The sequence below is a fragment of the Leptosomus discolor genome, chromosome 7 (genome assembly GCF_034619465.1).
Source record: "Leptosomus discolor isolate bLepDis1 chromosome 7, bLepDis1.hap2, whole genome shotgun sequence".
Classification (NCBI taxonomy): domain Eukaryota; kingdom Metazoa; phylum Chordata; class Aves; order Leptosomiformes; family Leptosomidae; genus Leptosomus; species Leptosomus discolor.
The window spans coordinates 14,525,363-14,543,157 of record NC_141397.1 but is presented as its reverse complement, the minus strand read 5'-3'; the positions used below and the strand labels follow the sequence as shown (position 1 = coordinate 14,543,157).

General features: G+C 37.8%; 1 protein-coding gene across 1 annotated transcript in view; it reads right to left on the bottom strand.

The window, feature by feature from the left end:
• Nucleotides 1-2,074: 2,074 nt before the first annotated feature.
• Nucleotides 2,075-17,795, bottom strand: part of KCNH8 (potassium voltage-gated channel subfamily H member 8) — a 192,800-nt gene continuing 177,079 nt past the window's right edge. The window contains exons 14-16 of the mRNA XM_086467639.1: nucleotides 16,276-16,382; nucleotides 15,101-15,177; nucleotides 2,075-2,785 (exon numbers count right to left, since the gene is read on the bottom strand). Coding sequence (XP_086323765.1) covers nucleotides 2,075-2,785; nucleotides 15,101-15,177; nucleotides 16,276-16,382 — 895 coding nt within the window. The remainder of the gene's footprint in view (nucleotides 2,786-15,100; nucleotides 15,178-16,275; nucleotides 16,383-17,795) is intronic.

Here is a 17,795-nt window from a genome sequence, read left to right as displayed (position 1 = left end):
CGTATCACCACCAAACTTCTGGCTGCTCCGCCAGGACGTTGTCCCCGCTGCCCTGCATCACACAGCTCCTGACTTCTGGCAAGTAGAGCTCTGCCAGCGTGTGCCTGCCCTGGGTGTGGGGAGCAGGCAGCCTCCCCCAGCCCCGTCCTCTACGCTGTGGCAGGGTGGATGATGGCAGATTGCTAAAAACGAGCCAGGATTATTTGCAGAAATACTATAGAACTGTATTTGCTAGTATTATGTTGTGGTGTTTTGTTTTTTTTTTTTTAATTTCTGATATATGCCTTGTTTATCGGTACTTCTCGATTTAACCTTAAACTAAGTAAAACTGTGATAGAGGGGAAGTAAGAAACGCTATAAATAAACACTCATGTTGAAGTGTAGACACACTGACAAAATTCAGGCAGCTCAAAATGAAAGATAGCACTTTGTCCTTAATTTGTACCAGTGGGAAAAAGGATGTGAAAGGATGTAACTTGGGCACAGAGTACCAGCTGGGATTTGTGATCCCACGCACAGCCAAATGTTAACAATGAACTCAGCCTTTGAAGTTTTCAGAAAAAAAACTCTTAAGGAAGTGAACATAAATCTCTGTAAAAATTTTAATTTGATAACAGTCATCACTTTTTGCATTAATTATTAAATGTAATTTAATTTGCTTCTCCATTTTAAAACATTTATTTTGGGTTGTAAACAAGCTTTTTTAGAAAGCTTGCTAAAGAACATGCAAATATGAATTACACTGTGCATCTTTAAATATATAAATCAAAATTCCAACGCAAAGCGGTAGCTCTGGTGGCACTGTAGCAATATAGGTTTCTAATATATTAAATACTGAAAAAAACAAGTTTCCTGTGGGCATTAAATCAAATTCTGGAGTAAATAATTTGCCAAACCTATAGTCTCTTCTTTTTTTTTGCTAAAGTTCAGAGCTAGTTTTTATATGTGTAAGTAAAAACTCATCAAATGAATAATTATTTTAAACTTATTTCTTTGATTCTGACTAAAGCATTGTAAGTTTCTTCTTTATTCCCCAGTTTGCTCAATGGTTTTCATCCCTTTTGATTTTCTTGTCCATATATAAAATCCCAAAACAGGGATGTGTAGTAAAATGTTGACTTATCAATAATAGTGCAATAGTAATACACAAACCAAGGGTACTTGATGTTATCAGTATTACAATTCACTTTTTATATAGTGATAGCTGTTTTAGTATAGGATACAATATTCCAGCTGTTTTTTTTTTTAAATAAAATATTACCTTAATTTATTTGTATTCCACCAGCATGAATACATTCTTGCAAATTGCATGCACATAAAAGGAAATCAATTTGTAAACTACATAATATCTTAACAATAAATAGTATTTGATCTAATACATGATGGTAGTGCATTTCTTCTTAAAACTGCAAGCTTTTACCAAAATGAGAACAAACTCTTATTCTTCTTATAAATATTTTAAATTATTTTTAAGTACATGTTTCATACCAAGTATATAAAAATAGTATTTTTAGATAAGTTAAGAGGTTTCATTTACATGACAAATAACGTGCAACAACTAACCACTCTCTACCAGCTCTATTTGGTTGATTGTCTAGATGACATGCAGCGATAATTGTCCCTTTGCCTCCACAGAATTGACAAACAGACCAGCAGGACCCATGATCACTTGAAGCAAACAGTGCCATAGACATTGTCTGGGAACAACAGTCAGATGCTCAGGGAAAACCTTCGCTTTGATGAACAAAAGCGACCCATGACAGTTCTTTTGTCCTAGACTTCCAGCTGCTCTGACCCTCAGGGTCTTTGGACTATCACAAAAGTCTGCCAAACAGACCAGTAAGTTATATCTGTATAGAAAACGCTTTTCAACATGCTTCTAGAATCTAGAAATTTTTTTTCCTATAGTATGAACCAGAAATACCTTTTCTTACTTTCTATAAATCTGGATTTTCGTGTTTGTAAGTCTTCATGATTGCCAGAGAAAAGGTGAAATAAAGCAGTCATGCAGCACTCTAAATTTAAAACTGGCAGCTGTGGACCATGCTTCGAGTACTACTTCACTTTTTTCTCGTTATACGTCTATGGCTTGGTAATCTTTATCTTTAACATCCCTTTTGCTTGTCACAATGTCTACCGGGAAATCTGCGGTCTGTGCAGAAACTACTCCAGCTGTTCCTTCCAGGTCCCACGATCCCGGCAGGTTCTCGAGGCTTAGTGAGCTGATTGCTCCTTGACTAAAGCTACCTTCCTCAGATCTGCTGGGGAGCACGAGGTGTAACGATGTCTCTGATGAAGAGCATACTGAAGAAGAAAGAGTTGCTGAAATAGACTGAAGAGGAGTCAAGGTAGTGTCTGAATGGGGAGAGGTGCATCTTAAAAATTGCAAACTGTCTTTCTGCATTACCTGATACTGGGAGGGGGAATTGTGAAGGCCTGGTGTATAATAAAACTCACCATCCATAGCATTTTGCAGGTTGGATTCAGTTCTTTGGGGACTGCTGCCTACAGAGGACAGATCTGCATTCCAAATGTCACATAACGTGTTGCCACGGCAAAGTTGTGCTTTGGTGCAAGTAAAGTTCCCAGCTTGCATGTGCGTGCAAGGTTGATGCGTAGTCCAAGCCATTCGAGATTGCAGACTTTCCAGGGTAGGACTTTGAGATATGCCGTGCACAGCACAGAACCCTGGAGGCTTCTGGGATGTAAGCAGGTTCTCCAGAAGGTGCATCACGTTCTTCATATCCTTACTTAATTGTGAGACTTCTTGAGTTAAAATTGTCACCTGTTATGGCAGGGCAAAATATCACATTATTTATTTATGCAGTCATGCCTGAAATGCACACACACATATCTTTTTTCTTCTAACAATATCAGCACATTAGGCACAATGCCTTTACTTTAAAGAAATATACTGTACTACTATATGTGTGGGAAATAGTCCATCCGACTACGTTACCACAGCTACATGTTACACTTCCTGTGGCATATTGGAATCATTAAAACAACTCAAAAATGTATGATGGAAACAGTGTGGGCATAATTCACTGTTCCTTAAACGATACTATATTTGTAAAGAATAGCCGTAGGGTCAGAACTGAGATGATTTCCAGTGGCAACATAACATCGATAACTTCTTGATGAATCACTAAGTATTTTAATGCATAAACCTTTGTTATTAACCAGTTTTATACTGATGAATGATATAAAAATGAGGTCTTGTGAAATCTTGTTCAGAAATGCACATGTGAAATATACTGTTGTCTTTGTAGTAAAATAAACAAAACTCATACATGGAGTCATCAGATGCAAGTAGTAGTTACATGAAAATCTGGTGAACTACTACTAAAAACAAAAAAAAAAAAAAAAAAGAAGAAAAGAAACTGGGAAAACTGGGAACACTAAAAACCACTTGCTACCTCTAAACATTTAAACAATTTAAAACCTGTGAAACAGTTTGTTTCCATGTAGTTATGTTTATACTTGAAAGGTGTTGCGTATAACACTGGGAGAGATCGTAATCCATAGTATTGATTACTCTGATGTGTGTGCAAAAGGAAGACTCATATTTTCTATTAGACCTTTGGGGTTTTTTTTGGTTTTTTTTTGTTTTTTTATGCTGAAACCACTGATATCATCCAATTAATTACATGAATTACATGAAGTCTTCAGTCTCCCCAAAACTGCCGCTTTGGATGGGGATCAGATTGACAAGTTCAGATTTTGTGTTTTAAAGTAAATTGATATATGAACATGAACAGGGACATTCGTTAGGACATGATAAGACCATTTTGGAAAAAGAAAAGCCTACCTCAAATATAAAAGTGACCCACTCGCCATTTCAAATGTGTTTGTCTTTCCTTTTTCCTTCTTAAGGGAAAGTTTGCAGGAAGTTAAAATCAGTCAATTATTTTTAATAAAGAGAAATTAACCTATCAAGAGGTAGAAATGAACTTTGTCTCCATGGTAGCTAATCAATCTATTTTAGGTCAAACCACTGTCATTACAATTAGAGTTTCTCATACTGATGCTAGTGAAAGTGTTGAAAAAAAGACATGACTGCACATTTATCTTCAGAAGGGTAAACAACCTGTCAAAAAGAAAAAAGGCTAATTCAGGGGGCCTTTCTTTGCCCTGAAGTAAAGACACCACTGATTAGGTGCCCTACACAGGTTAATTTTCATGTAATCAGAAATAGAAATACAATTTTCTTTCTTCTGACAGAATAGTTCCAAAGAAATCTGATGAAAAGATATTTCAGGCTGAGTTTGACTATGTCACTACAGGCACAATAATAACAAAAAAAAATCTGAGTTTGAAGGAAAGTAGGAAGCTCTAATACAGCTCCTGTACATCTATTAGTTACTCTCTGAGCAAAGAGTTCAAACCCAGCATATTGTTTAATAGTTTTGTAATGATCACAGTACCCCTGGAGGGAAAATGCTTAAAGGGAGGAGGCTCTTGAGTGGGACATTTACAGGATTTCTCTCTGTCTCTCCACCTCTCTCTTTCTGCCTTGTTACTTAATTGAGTTATGCTAGATAGAAAATAACAATGAGATTTCCTTCTGCCAGCTGAGATTAAGCGTTGAATGCCTGGTAGCTCATCTGAACTTCAGTTAATGTGAGGGATTAAAATATGTTAGGAAAGTGATTTGTGAACAGGCTTCCTGTGGGGTCAGAGTAGCCAGAGAAGGTTTTTGGGACTGTCAGACTGTGAGGAAACTCTGTGAGATTTCTGGACAAATCAATCACGCAAGAACTTCTGTTCTTCACTGGAGACTGGGAGATGGCATTGCAAAACCCCAAAAGCTTCTTTGAGAAGAAAGGGGGAAGAATGACAATTAAATCCATGGCTAAATAGATTCTGTGATCATCAGTTCTTTTTAGGATTGTCACTGGTCTCTACACCTATCAGATAAAGCAACTTTGTTTTCTGTGCCTAATTTCCCAACTTACATCCATTTTACAGGGCTTTCTGCAGTTGTGCAGATAGGAGCATATCAATGCTACCTTACGAGGATGCACCTTACCCAAACTGTGAATGGTATGTGAAAATATCTGCAACTTGAAAATATCTGCAACTTTAAAATATCTTGTCTGGTATGGTCCTTGTTTTTCTCTTCCATTTCTGATTTCTTAATGGCTTTTAATTTTTTTTTAAAAAAGTTCTTTAACATGTTTGTTTTGCCAATTCGTTGAGACAATACAGCAAAAATCAATCCCAGTATCAGTACTTGTGGCAGTCCCAAATTTCTGTTAATTACAACTTGCTCTCATGCTCAGGTACTATTTGTGATATATCAGCTGGCTCTTAGTGTGCTGTCTTCTCATAAGCTTGCACTCACACAGGCATAGGAACTGACCTGATAAACCAGCCTCTGATGTATGCTTTAAGAATTTCTAGTAGTTTAAGATGCCAAACTTCATTAGAAACTGACCATCATTTAGAGAGATCTGTTTAGACCAATACCGCTCAACACATAGGCAAAGCAAATATGTAATTTTCTGGATCAATTAAAACCTTTTCTGGATTTTATAAACTGTTAATCTTATCAGATTAAACCTCCAATATCTTCACTACTATTAATTACCTTCTATCGATATTATAATTATATACTTAGATAATATACTATTACTGCTACTATCAATACTATACTGTTCATGCTGTCCTTTTTACACCCAGCAGAGATGTTTGAGCAGATGCAAATAAGCAGGTGTAACAGGGAACAATTTTATCAATAACTTTAACAATTTCACAGTGCTCCAGAAAGTGCAAAAGAACAGAGATTATAAGCAAAAGAAAAATTAAGTCTAAGAAACAGAAATTGAAAGCAGTACAGTTTTCTCCTGAGCGAAAGGACTAATTCCTTGCATGCTGGTAAGGCTATTCTCTTTTCAGGAGTTCAGTGATTGCTGCTAGGCAATACAGTTAGTTGTACAAATGCTTCCTGCTATGCCAGGCAGACACCTTTAAAACGATCTATGAGATCCCAAATATACTTGAAATGCTGTCTTAACAGTTTCTAGGACTTGAAAAAGATACTGCGATGTTTCCTGATATAGAAACTGGGATTTATACAGAATTAGCTTGAATTAGCAAGACATACTTCTCAGGCTGGTCAAAAGCAATGCTCTGGTATGTTTTTAGCAGACTCTGTTATGAAGAAAGAATATCTATCAAAACAGAGGCTAAAAAAACCTAGATTTTTTTTTTAACATATGGACTTTAATAACATCACTTTCTGATGCTCTGAACAATATAAGTTTTATTAGTTGTGTTTTGCATTTTCAAATTACTTTGACAGTTTCACTAGAAAGGGTATTTTTCTTTACTACCAGTATTACACTGTTGTGTGGTTTGAATACTTTGTTCCACATGGTTAAGTAGGAATGGAGGTGACTGTATTTAAACCTTTCCACAAAAGCGATTAAAAGCTCTGTACAATGTACAGATGGTGATTATTTCTTTATTTAAATGGTATTGGCTAAACAGGTTTCTTTATTTTTCCATTATATATTCCAGCATTTAATTTTTTTTTGATGTTAAATTTTCTACTAGAATGCCTGTCTCTCATCAATGTTCCGGGACAAATCTGGAATAAGACTTTTTTTTTTTTTTCTGATCAGAAGCCTAATACATTGGTATTTTTTCCTCTCTGTCATTGACTCCCTTTTGCAATTCAGACTTCACCCAGACATCTTCCTACCGTAACTCTTTCTGAATACCCAAAGAAGTGAAGAAGAAAATTTGCTTCTTGAGAAATGGAAGTTGCATTTTGGCAACACAGGGAAGCTGCTTGGCTTGCACTGCCCATGGCAGCTTCTTTATTCACTTGCTTGGTGTTTCATTACTTTTTCTATTCTGTGCTTCATAAAGTCAAGGTGACTTTGAGCGAGAATGTGTTGTCTTTCAAAACTCAGATTAACTATCTGCTGATACCCTGTTTCCTACTAAATGTATTGTTGAATGAATGAAATGAGAACTGAGCTGAGAAAGACATTTCACTGATCACCTATCAGCGTCTCTGTGGCCATTGGTATTATGGTGACAGACATAATGGCACTTTAGGAATAAAGTTAGTTGCAGAAAAAAAAAAATCCGATGCAGCTAATCTGAGTTCAAATTAAATATATAGGATTTGTGGAACGATATGATGGTAGAAGAAAATTTGCTGTTTTTTCTGCTGACTTGCTAGCCTACTCTTGGGTAGTTCCAGGGCAACCAGTCTTTCTGGTTAAATTAGGACACTGAGATTATTGCTATTGCTACTAAACCAGTACAGACAGAACAGAAAAGTATAAAGGACTTGATAATTTAATTGTATTCAAGTCAACAGAGCTCCCATGAAATTCAGTCTAGAAAAAGGGTTCCCAAATTGCAGTTCTGATGATAATTTACGGCTCTTTTTTGTTGGATGTGGATGCTGCCTTCAGGTTGGCATAGAATCAGTGTCAGCATGATGATGGCAATAAGAAAACCAGGTTTGGAAATTCAAGGACTTCAGAAAGTATTAGGGACAAACTCCGACTGACTAGCTACGGACTGACAGTGAATGGAGGATCCTGGAAATCCCAGGTGGCTGGGAGAAGGTGTTGATGTGTACTCTTGAAAGAAAGCCTGAGGTTGTATATATGATATCAGGAAACAATATTAACCAAACAATTTCTGTGAGCACCTAAAGGAATACTTAAAAGAGAACAGGCAACATAGATTTCTCAAGAATAAACCATGACAAAAAATTTAATTATTTTCTTTAACTGAAAAGCTGGTTTAATAGATAAGAAGAAACTGTAGATATAATACATATCCTGTCAGAAGACTACTTAGATGTTACTGTCCACATGACATTCTTCTAAACCAACTAAGAAAATATGACCAAGATGTAATCACTGTGAGTTGGATTCATACATGACTGGAATGGTTTATCATCAATGGTCTGCTGTCATCCATGGACATTTCAAGCTGTTCTTTTTAGCAGCCTATCCTGATCTGTTTTTATTTAATGTTTCTTTTTAATGGCTAAGTGGAATGTGTATTCACTTTTAAATATCAGTAATATGAAATTCAACAAAGGTAAATGTTAAACATTGTACCTGAAAAGAAAATATCAGGGGCATGAATATAAGTATAATATTCTGCCTATGCAGAGTATTATAGAAAAATGTCTGTGGAGTTTTGCTGTATCACGCTTTGCAGGCATTAATCATGCTCCCAGGATATATCAGCAGCAATTTTTTTTATTGGACACAGGAAGGGTTTTTTTTTCACTAGGAATTACTTTGGCTGGTGCAGCTTGAGATTGTGTACTTTGTCAGTGACTTGAAAGATCTAACCAAAGACAATCCAAAAGAAAATGCTACCAATGAAGAGTTTTAGAAAATGTGACAGTCAAAGACAGACAGAAAGAATTTGATTTGTTGAGATCTGTTGGAACAGTATCTATACAGTGTAAATTTGGTTTAGAAGGAAAATGGCAAAAAAAAATCAGTGAAGCATACCAACAAAGATTTACATTTAGATGTTGGGAAAATAGATCTTTTCAGTACAGGAAGGTTTTGAAATGCCTGTTAGAGAGTTAACTGGATAATCATCATCATCTGTCATGGTAGTAATATTTTTATACAAATATGAAGAACATGTTTTTAATTACTGAAAGTCAGGGGAGTTCTTTATATGAGTTCTCATGCTGCAAATTCAACTTTAGCAGTACATCCCTGATGTAAAACTATAGGCCTGACTAACTTTACCAAATTTGTTTCGTTGGCAAACTGATTATAAAATATTTCCATTGTGTGCATACATTTTTAGTATTAGGGAATACGTTTTGCCTAAAAAAAAAGAATAGTTTTTTTGCTGTCCTGAGAGGAGAATGAGATTGATTTTTAGCAGCTGGATGTGAAATATGTTTTAAAATAATCTGTTTATAAAATTTCTTTAGCTGATTTGAAAAATAAACATATTTATTCAGGATTGTTCTTTTTGTTAGATGAAAGTGAAATATCCCTGTCAAGGCATTTTCTCTGTTCTGAGTAAGTGCCAAATGCTTAGAGTGTTTCAAGCATTTTCATCTAAAAAACCTAAAATTAAAAATAGCTGAATTTCCATGAAGTGCTCCAACATGCAGCTAAATAGAAAGCAATTTTCTAGTACAAAACCTGACCACATTAATATTTCCTCATGTTTGTTTGTTTTTCAGTTGAATGAGAAAAATGTGAGTACTCTCTTCACTATACTGTTTTAGTAATGTAGTTGTGGTGTCTACTGATGTGGTAAAGTATGAAATCAGCCCCTAAATTCAGAAGCTGAAGGAGGCTCCACTGGAACTGGGTCACACGTGGGAAAAACAGGGAACATGACAAACAAAAAATGAGTTTGTCTGCATTCACTGTGCAAGATGTCCTGTATATCTGAGCATGAAATAGTGTACCTGTATATTTTCATAGAGAACATGTACATGTGCACTCTGCAAGTTACAGGAGAAAAATTATGACTAAAATTTGGGTATTTTCTTAGTTTTAACTAGTCTGTGCTTTAAAGAATTCAGATTTGGGGTTTGCATGTTGAATCAAAGTAGTATTTCCATACTCTTTTCATACAGTTGCATTCAAATGATAGAGAGCTAAAAGCCTGGTAGGATACAGACAATGAGACAGTGCTAAGCAGGTGCTCTAATCTAGACTTAAGGTCATCTCTGTATCTCAGAAAATCTGCTTAGTAGTTTCCTATTTTTACTTCTGGGCTCCTTAGTAGCTATGTATGATTGCACAAGGTAAATGATGCCTCTGAAAAAATGCTGAATGTTTAGATACTCTCGTCTGATCAGTCTTTGCAGATAATTGCATTGGAAAGACAAGGTTGGGTGTACAGATCTCTGCCAAAGGATGCATACTCATAAGGCAGAAGACCTATTCCTAAATTCTTGCTCTGCCTCATTTGGAGCAGATGTTTGAATCAAGCTTTCCCCAGCTCAGAAAATGTGCCACGCTATTGGGTATTCAGTCACTTAATCTTGAACTATTGCTTAAATGAATGCATTATTTATTATTATTGCTTCTGCATAAAGGTGCAGGAACAGGCTATCCCAGTATCCCAAAAGATGAGTCAGCAGGGAAGAAGACCAGCTTGGCTGAACAGAGAGCTTTGTCTGGAACTCAGGAAAAAAAGGAGTTTATGATCTTTGGAAGAAGGGGCAGGCAATTCAGGACTACAAAGATGTTGTGAGGTTATGCAGGGAGAGAATTAGAAGGGCCAAAGCCCAACTAAAACTTAATCTGGCTACTGCTGTAAAAGTTAATTAAAAATGTTTGTATAAATGTATTAGCAACAAAAGAAGGTCTAAGGAGAATCTTTGCCTTTATTAGGTGTGGGGGAAACAGTGACAGAGGATGAGGAAAAGGCTGAGGTACTTAATGACATCTTTGTCTCAGTCTTTCATAGTAAGAGCAGTTGTTCTTGGGGAACCTAGTCCCCTGAGCTGGAAGACAGGGGCAGGGAGCAGAATGAAGCCCCCATTATCCAAGGTTTAGTGACCTGCTGTACTTCTTAGATGCACACAAGTCTATGGGGCCAGATGGGATCCACCCAAATGTACCGAGGGAGCTGGAGGAAGTGCATACCCAGCCACTATCCGTCATTTACTGGCAGTCCTAGCTAACCAGGGAGGTCCCAGTTGACTGGAGGTTAGCCAATGTGATGCCCATCTACAAGAAGGGCTGGAAGGAGGATCTGGGGAACTACAGGCCTATCAGTCTGACCTCAATGCTGGGGAAGGTTATGGACCAGATCATCTTGAGTGCCATCATGTGGCATGTACAGGACAACCAGATGATTAGGCCCAGTAGGCACGGGTTCATGAAAGGCAGGTTCTGCTTGACTAATTTGGTCTCCTATTAGCACAAGATGACCCACTTTGTGGATGAGGGAAAGGCTGTGGATGTTGTCTACCTAGACTTTAGTAAAGCCTTTGACACCATTTCCCACAGTATTCCTGGAGAAACTGACTGGTCATGGCTTGGATGGGCGAACTCTTTGCTGGGTGAAAAACTGGCTGGATGGCTGGGCCCAAAGAGTTGTGGCGAATGGAGTCCAATCCTGTTGATGGCTGGTCATAAGTGGTGTTCCCCAGGGCTCAGTACGGGGCCAGTTCTGTTTACTATCGTTATCAATGATCTGGATGAAGGGACTGATTACACCCTCAGTAAGTTTGCAGATGAGACCAAGTTGGGTGGGAGTGTTGATCCATTTCAGGGTAGGAAGCCTCTGCAGAGGGATCTGGACAGACTGGATCGATGGGCTGAGGCCAATGCTAAGACTTTTAACAAGGCCAAGTGCTGGGTCCTGCACTTGGGTCACAACAACCCCATGCAGCGCTACAGGCTTGGGGAAGAGTGGCTGGAAAGCTGCCCGGCGTTGGATGACAGCCGGCTGAACATGAGCCAGCAGCGTGCCCAGGTGGCCAAGAAGGCCAACAGCATCCTGGCCTGTATCAGAAGTAGTGTGGCCAGCAGGAGTAGGAAAGTGATCGTGCCCCTGTACTCGGCACTAGTGAGGCCACACCTCGAGTACTGTGTGAAATTTTGGGCCCCTCTCTACAAAAAAGACATTGAGGTGCTGGAGCGTGTCCAGAGAAGGGCAACAAAGCTGATGAAGGGTCTGGAGAACAGGTCTTATGAGGAGCGGCTGAGGCAACTGGGGGAGTTTAGTCTGGAGAAAAGGAGGCTGAGGGGAGACCTTATCGCTCTCTACAACTACCTGAAAGGAGGTTGTAGTGAGGTGGGTGTCAGTCACTATTCCCAAGTAACAAGTGATAAGACAAGAGGAAATGGCCTCAAGTTGTGCCAGGGGAGGTTTAGTTTGGACATTAGGAAAAAATTCTTCACCAAAAGGGTTGTCAAGCACTGGAACAGGCTGCCCAGGGAAGTGGTTGAGTCAGCATCCCTGGAGGTATTTAAAAGATGTGTAGATGTGGTGCTTAGGGCCATGATTTAGTGGTGGACTTGGCTGTGCTAGGTTAACAGTTGGACTCGATGATCTTAAAAGTCTTTTCCAACCCAAAAGATTCTATGATTCTATGAGTTTTACAGGAGCAAGAACCTGAATCTTAACTCTCTTGCCTGCCACATACTGAACATACTGAACTATAATGAAAGTTGTGCCTTTTTTTGTTCAGTGATTATTTCGACTACGTGGAACAGCTAAAGAGGGTAGGAGATTAACTAGTCCTGTTCCACGCTTACCTTGCAATACTAAACTGGAGGGAAATTCCTTTTTATCAGCTTGGATCTCTATGAGGCTCAAAAGTGAGGTTAGGTGGGGAATGAAGAAGATGGGTAACCGGCTGAGCAGCCAAGCCATGGAGCCATATGACAGGAATTTGAGGTGTGTTCAAGTTTCTCTTACATTGCCTAATAAAGTGGTAGTGCTGACTTGGGAACCCACTTCCCTTAGAGGAATTCTTTGCATCCATTAGTCCTGAAGTTAATACGTAACAAACTCGGAGAAGTGAAATCAAGACTGTCTTCCGTTAGTCCCATTCTTAGGTACATGAACTTCCCTTTGGATTATGTAGTGAATGTCGTACGCCTAAAATAATGCCAGGAGCTCCACTGGATATCTAAGCTGGGTATAGCTTGTTTTGTAGATTTATCTCTGGGATGACTCTTTTTTGCTTTTCTTTGCTAACAGACTGTATTGAACTTCTGGATGGGAAGACGCATGTCTTTGTTTCCCCAATGAACAGCTGAAATGTTTTTAAGCTAACTAGTGAACTGTTGTAATTCAATTGCCTTTCATCAAAGCAGTTATTTTTGCATTTGCTGATTGACTTCTGCTCTCCACTGTAAAATGTATTAATGATAGTGTTTGCTGCTGTTGGCTACTTGTGACCTGTTTTCTCATATTTTCTTTTTCAGGAGAAAGCTGTGTGTCTTAAGGAGTTCATTTGTAACTCTGCCAGTATTTTGACTACTGTTAACAGTCTGCTGCAGCATCAGTCATAATCTTCCATTAATCTTCCACTAGGTCTACAAGTGTTGTTCAATAGTCAATGTAACAACCAAAAACCCAAAGGAACAGCTGGTGTATTCCAGCAAGGCTACTCATAGGCTTGTTTGGGTAAGTACCAAGTCAGCCCTGTCAGTTCAGAAACTCCAGATGGGGCATGTTTAAATGCATGTAGAATGTGCAATTAAGCAGCCTTATAGTCATGCAGTTTTTTCAGTGTAAATTTTGATCCACGGGAGAACTTGGAGGATACCCATCTGTCTCTGGGATTTGAGCCCAGAATGTTACCTATGAAATCTATATCTACACCAGTTTAGAATTGCTCCTCATGCTTTTTTTTTATGTCCCAGTTCAATATTTTTCTGTATTTTATGCCCATGCATTCTCACATTGAATTGACGATTGCCACGTATATAAATGTTTCAATGTTTAAGACTTGCTGGGTCAGAATTCAGAATGTTTTTTTCTTTACTAGGGGACTTAGACAGAAAACAAAACACAAGCTTGGAAAGTAGAGAACATGTCTACACTAATGTAGATATACTCTCTGATGTGGTCTATACAGCATGGAGTAAATTGATCTTAGAGATACTGCAAAGTTGAATATAAATATTCCCTTAATTTCTTAGATTGAGTCTGGTGTGTTTTCCAGAGCGCAGGGTTTTCTATGATCATTCATGTAGCCTCATGTAGCTCTATAATTTTCTATAAGTTCTACAAGGTTCTGTAATCAGAGAGCGCTATCTTTCTCTGCTGTGACTAAACAGTAAGTACAACTATTTTCAGAATTTTTTCGACTTTATTGTATTTGTATCTTCTGGTTGCATTATTATTAATGTCATTTTATCACTAACCAGGCTAGATGTAAATCAATTCAAGTGTTGCCAAGAGATATCTAAACCTACCAAAACCTTGTTTGGCTTCCAGTTTTAGTACCTAGCCCTCCGTGTTAGTGGAAGCACCAGTCAGGTATGCAGTGTGAAAACATATTCTACCTCACACACCAAGCTAGCAAGACTCCAGAAGCTGGTGGTCTTTTTAAATCTTCAGAGATTCTCATCCTCTTATTTACAGATCTCCTAATACCTGCTCAACAGACAGAGACTATAGCTGAGACTGTAGCCAAGTCTGTCACACTGCTATAGAAAGAAGAACCTGCTGGTGGGGACTTTTTGTCTAACAACGTAAAGGTTGTCTTGTTTAATCAAGAATTAGTGGTTCAAATCTATCTCTATCCCAGGAGAGATTGCAGAAGTCTTGGGAGGTAAGCACTTCTTGTTTCCAGTGAAGTCTCACAGGTAGCATACTGTGTGAAAAAATGGACTGATCCTCACTCCTCAATTTTAAAATGAAAGAGTGACCTGTATTCAGAAGAGTAAAAAGTTTGTCTCTGGATTTTGGACTCTGTTTCCCTGTGTGAAAACTTTAGTGTTTTACTGCACGTGGTTATATTTCCATTTTTATGTTAGAGTGAGCAAGCAAGTTGCATAACATTTTGTTCAAATAGTGTTAGTAGGGAAAAATGAAGAATGTGCATGGAGGGAAATTACCTTCATCATGGGTTTGTTTTTCTTTTCTTTTTTTTTCTTTTTTTTTTGATATAACATACTGCCCTGCTCCAAAATTTATTTATTGCTTTTCACTAGGAAAGCAATGACAACCCCAGAACTGTTGCAGTTGAAATGTTTGGTTAATCCACAAGATGCCTGCCTTCGCACATCTGCCACCACGGTGTATTTTCCAATTGCCTCTTGCAGATAACTGTGTAATACATCTGCATATTTTAAAAATACCTGTCCTCTTCAAAGTCAAAAGGGATGAATCAATATGACTTGTCTGCTTCAAAAGTACTACATAGGAAATAAAATTTTCTGTCATAATAGTGTTGTCAATTAACATCTTGGAGATATTTTTGAGTTCTTTGACCAAGTCTTATAAAAACCTGTAGTCAATTGGGCATGAGACTTTTGTCTGAACTCTACAGTGTGACATACAAATGAGGTGATGCACTCATAGCGACTAAATGGACTGACTGACTCTCCAGCATTCCTTGAATCATTGTTAATATCCTCCAACCCCCACAAAAGCTCATTACCTCGTTATTAAGCCTGCTGATCTGTTGTTTGGTCTCTTCTGCTTTGATAACAAGCACAGCAGCACCAATTTCAGACTCTGAAAATAATTCAAATGCATGTAAATGACAGAAGTATAATAACTTGGAAACAGCAAATATCCAATGCTTTAAATTTAAATCTAGTTTGCACTTGGATCGACTGAAAATAGAATCTTGTGTTTAATGTTCAGTGTATAATGTGTAAGAAAAGTGTGGCAAATAAAGTTTGTACTGCTCTTTTCAGTCTGAACCTGAAAGGACTGAACATGACAACCCTGGTGCCAACCCTGTGACATGTCAACTGTTTTTAAAAATCATAGATACAAGTAAGTTTCTATTACTATTCTTCTGTTTGGCTTTAAGAGGAACAAAATGTGTCCTAATAGCCTCTATGCAAAAGATACGTAACTGTGTGAGGACTGTTTACTCGTAAAAGAGGGCATGTTGGAAACAGTTTGAGCTGCACTAGTTGTGTCACTTCAGCATTAGTCCATTGTTCTCCCTCCTCTATCTCTTTCTTTCTCTTTTTTTTTTTTTTTTTTTTTCCCCATGTTGCTCTGCTCTGTTCCTCTGTGGTGATATTTTATCAACCTGCAGGTAATTTAAGGCTTCCTAAAACCTCTTGCTATTCAGGGTTTTCACTCTTTACTCCTAAAAATCTAGGTAGTTCCATACTCCTCCACTTCTGTAAGTATCTTTAACAAAAATTGAAAGCCAAGTTTCATCTGGCTCTTTATGAATTGTTGTGGGTTTTTTGTGAGGTTGTTTTTTATTATTATTAATTAAGTATTAGAATGTTTTTATCTTGAATTTTGTTGAATTTTGTCCTTATATTTAGCACCTTCCATGCCCAAAGGTTTGGGAGCATGAGGCTCCCAGCTGATCCTACAATACTGCTGGTAAAATATAATGCATGAAAATACAGTACTCTCTGCAAGCTGTTTCATCATGACTGTCTGTTAGGAAAATAACAAATGGCCCTTGGGACCTTGTGTATTTTTCTATAGTACCACTTCTGGTACTGAAATGGTACTGAAAGTACGGATATATGATAAAGACATTTATGTCACTTCTGAGACTGGAAAAAACAAACCGGAACAAAAAGCAGTTATGAAAACTGTTTTCTCTAAAGCACGATTTTCCAAGGAAAAACTGACCTCCAATTGTAGGAGATAACCTGGATTCCTGCCTGAGCTGATCAGAGCTGAAGTCAAAGGTTTGGCGTTCCTCATTATGGTTTCCATCTTCAATCCCATCAACAATTCTGTTGAGAAAAATTGGAGTGATGGAGCAGTTTCATAAACAGTTTCATAAACATCACATTCGTAACTGTTGTCAAAGGTACTCCTAAAGGGCACATTTTTAAGCAGTGGTAAATTTTGCACAACATTTAAGCTTAAATTCTATTGGCATAACTTCTTGTGAATCAGTAAAGATTAAAGTTACTGTTAGAGGAAGGAATGTGAGGCCAAACATAATTAACTGAAGTTTCAAATTTTTCTTGACTTCTGCAGTATATTCTGGGTCCTAACAAAACCTGTATTGAATATCATTTGCTTTTCATAGCTAAAGTGGTCTGTTGCCATTCTGTTTTCTACACAAACTAAAGATGCTTCACTATGCTCTCGAGAAGTTTAAATCTCCCTGCATGTAACAGTAAGGCTCTTATACTAGGCTTACTTAGGCAGAGCCTAAGCCTGAACATAGCATATTTATGAAAGCATCTCTGTAAACACAGCTATTATCAAATTTGGTTAAAACTAACTAGCTTAGGCATTGGGTTTGTGAATTGGGTATAGGAAGATGTGTAGACCAGCCTGCAATGTCCCAGTTACATTAGTATGGGTATTTGATCTAACTACTAGAAAAGGCACTTTTGTCAGTTATTTCTACTCATGCATTGCAGTTGACCTCCAATTTGTAGTGTCAAGAAATCCAAAAGAAAAAAACCCAACAAACATTTTATACAATAATCAAGTGCTGCACACAAAGAATAGAAAACTGGTATCAGACGGAGGAATCGATACACATTATTAAAAAGATATAATTATGAATATTTTTTGTTCTCATTTATAATAAATTATACTATAAAGAGAACTGTTTTAAAGTCAATGAAAGTGACTCCAAAACCTGTCAATTGACAGATGAGGAGCATCAAATTCTTGTTTTGTCCAGGCACGAGATTCAGAATTTGTCTTACAGTAGGCAGGTGAGTTAAATATTAATCTGGAAGAACTAAAGCAGACAGTTCTTGGCCTCTCAGTCAATGGTGATAAATTTGTGATGATGGAAATTAAATTTTCCATCTAATAAGGACATTCCCAACAAAACCTCTTGACTGGAAATGTTTGGAGAAAGGAAGAACAGACAACATAGAGATATTTGTCTTGAAAGACTCATGTAACTTAGATCTATGAACATATCATGTATTCTTATCCTCCTTGGCTCTTCATATGGGTTTAGGGCTCTGTGTCATGTCTGAGCGCACATCATGCTGGTTGGATGTTACTAGACTTCACTTTAATTTTAATCAGCCTCTGGGAGGAGATGAGACTCAAATGTGGTGCTCGAGCTGCTCTGGCCTGTGCTGTTATTTGCAGCTGAAAACTTGAATGATTGTTTGAAATTTGCTGTAAAACCTATTTAATGTCATCTGGCCTCACTGCTTCAAAAAGCA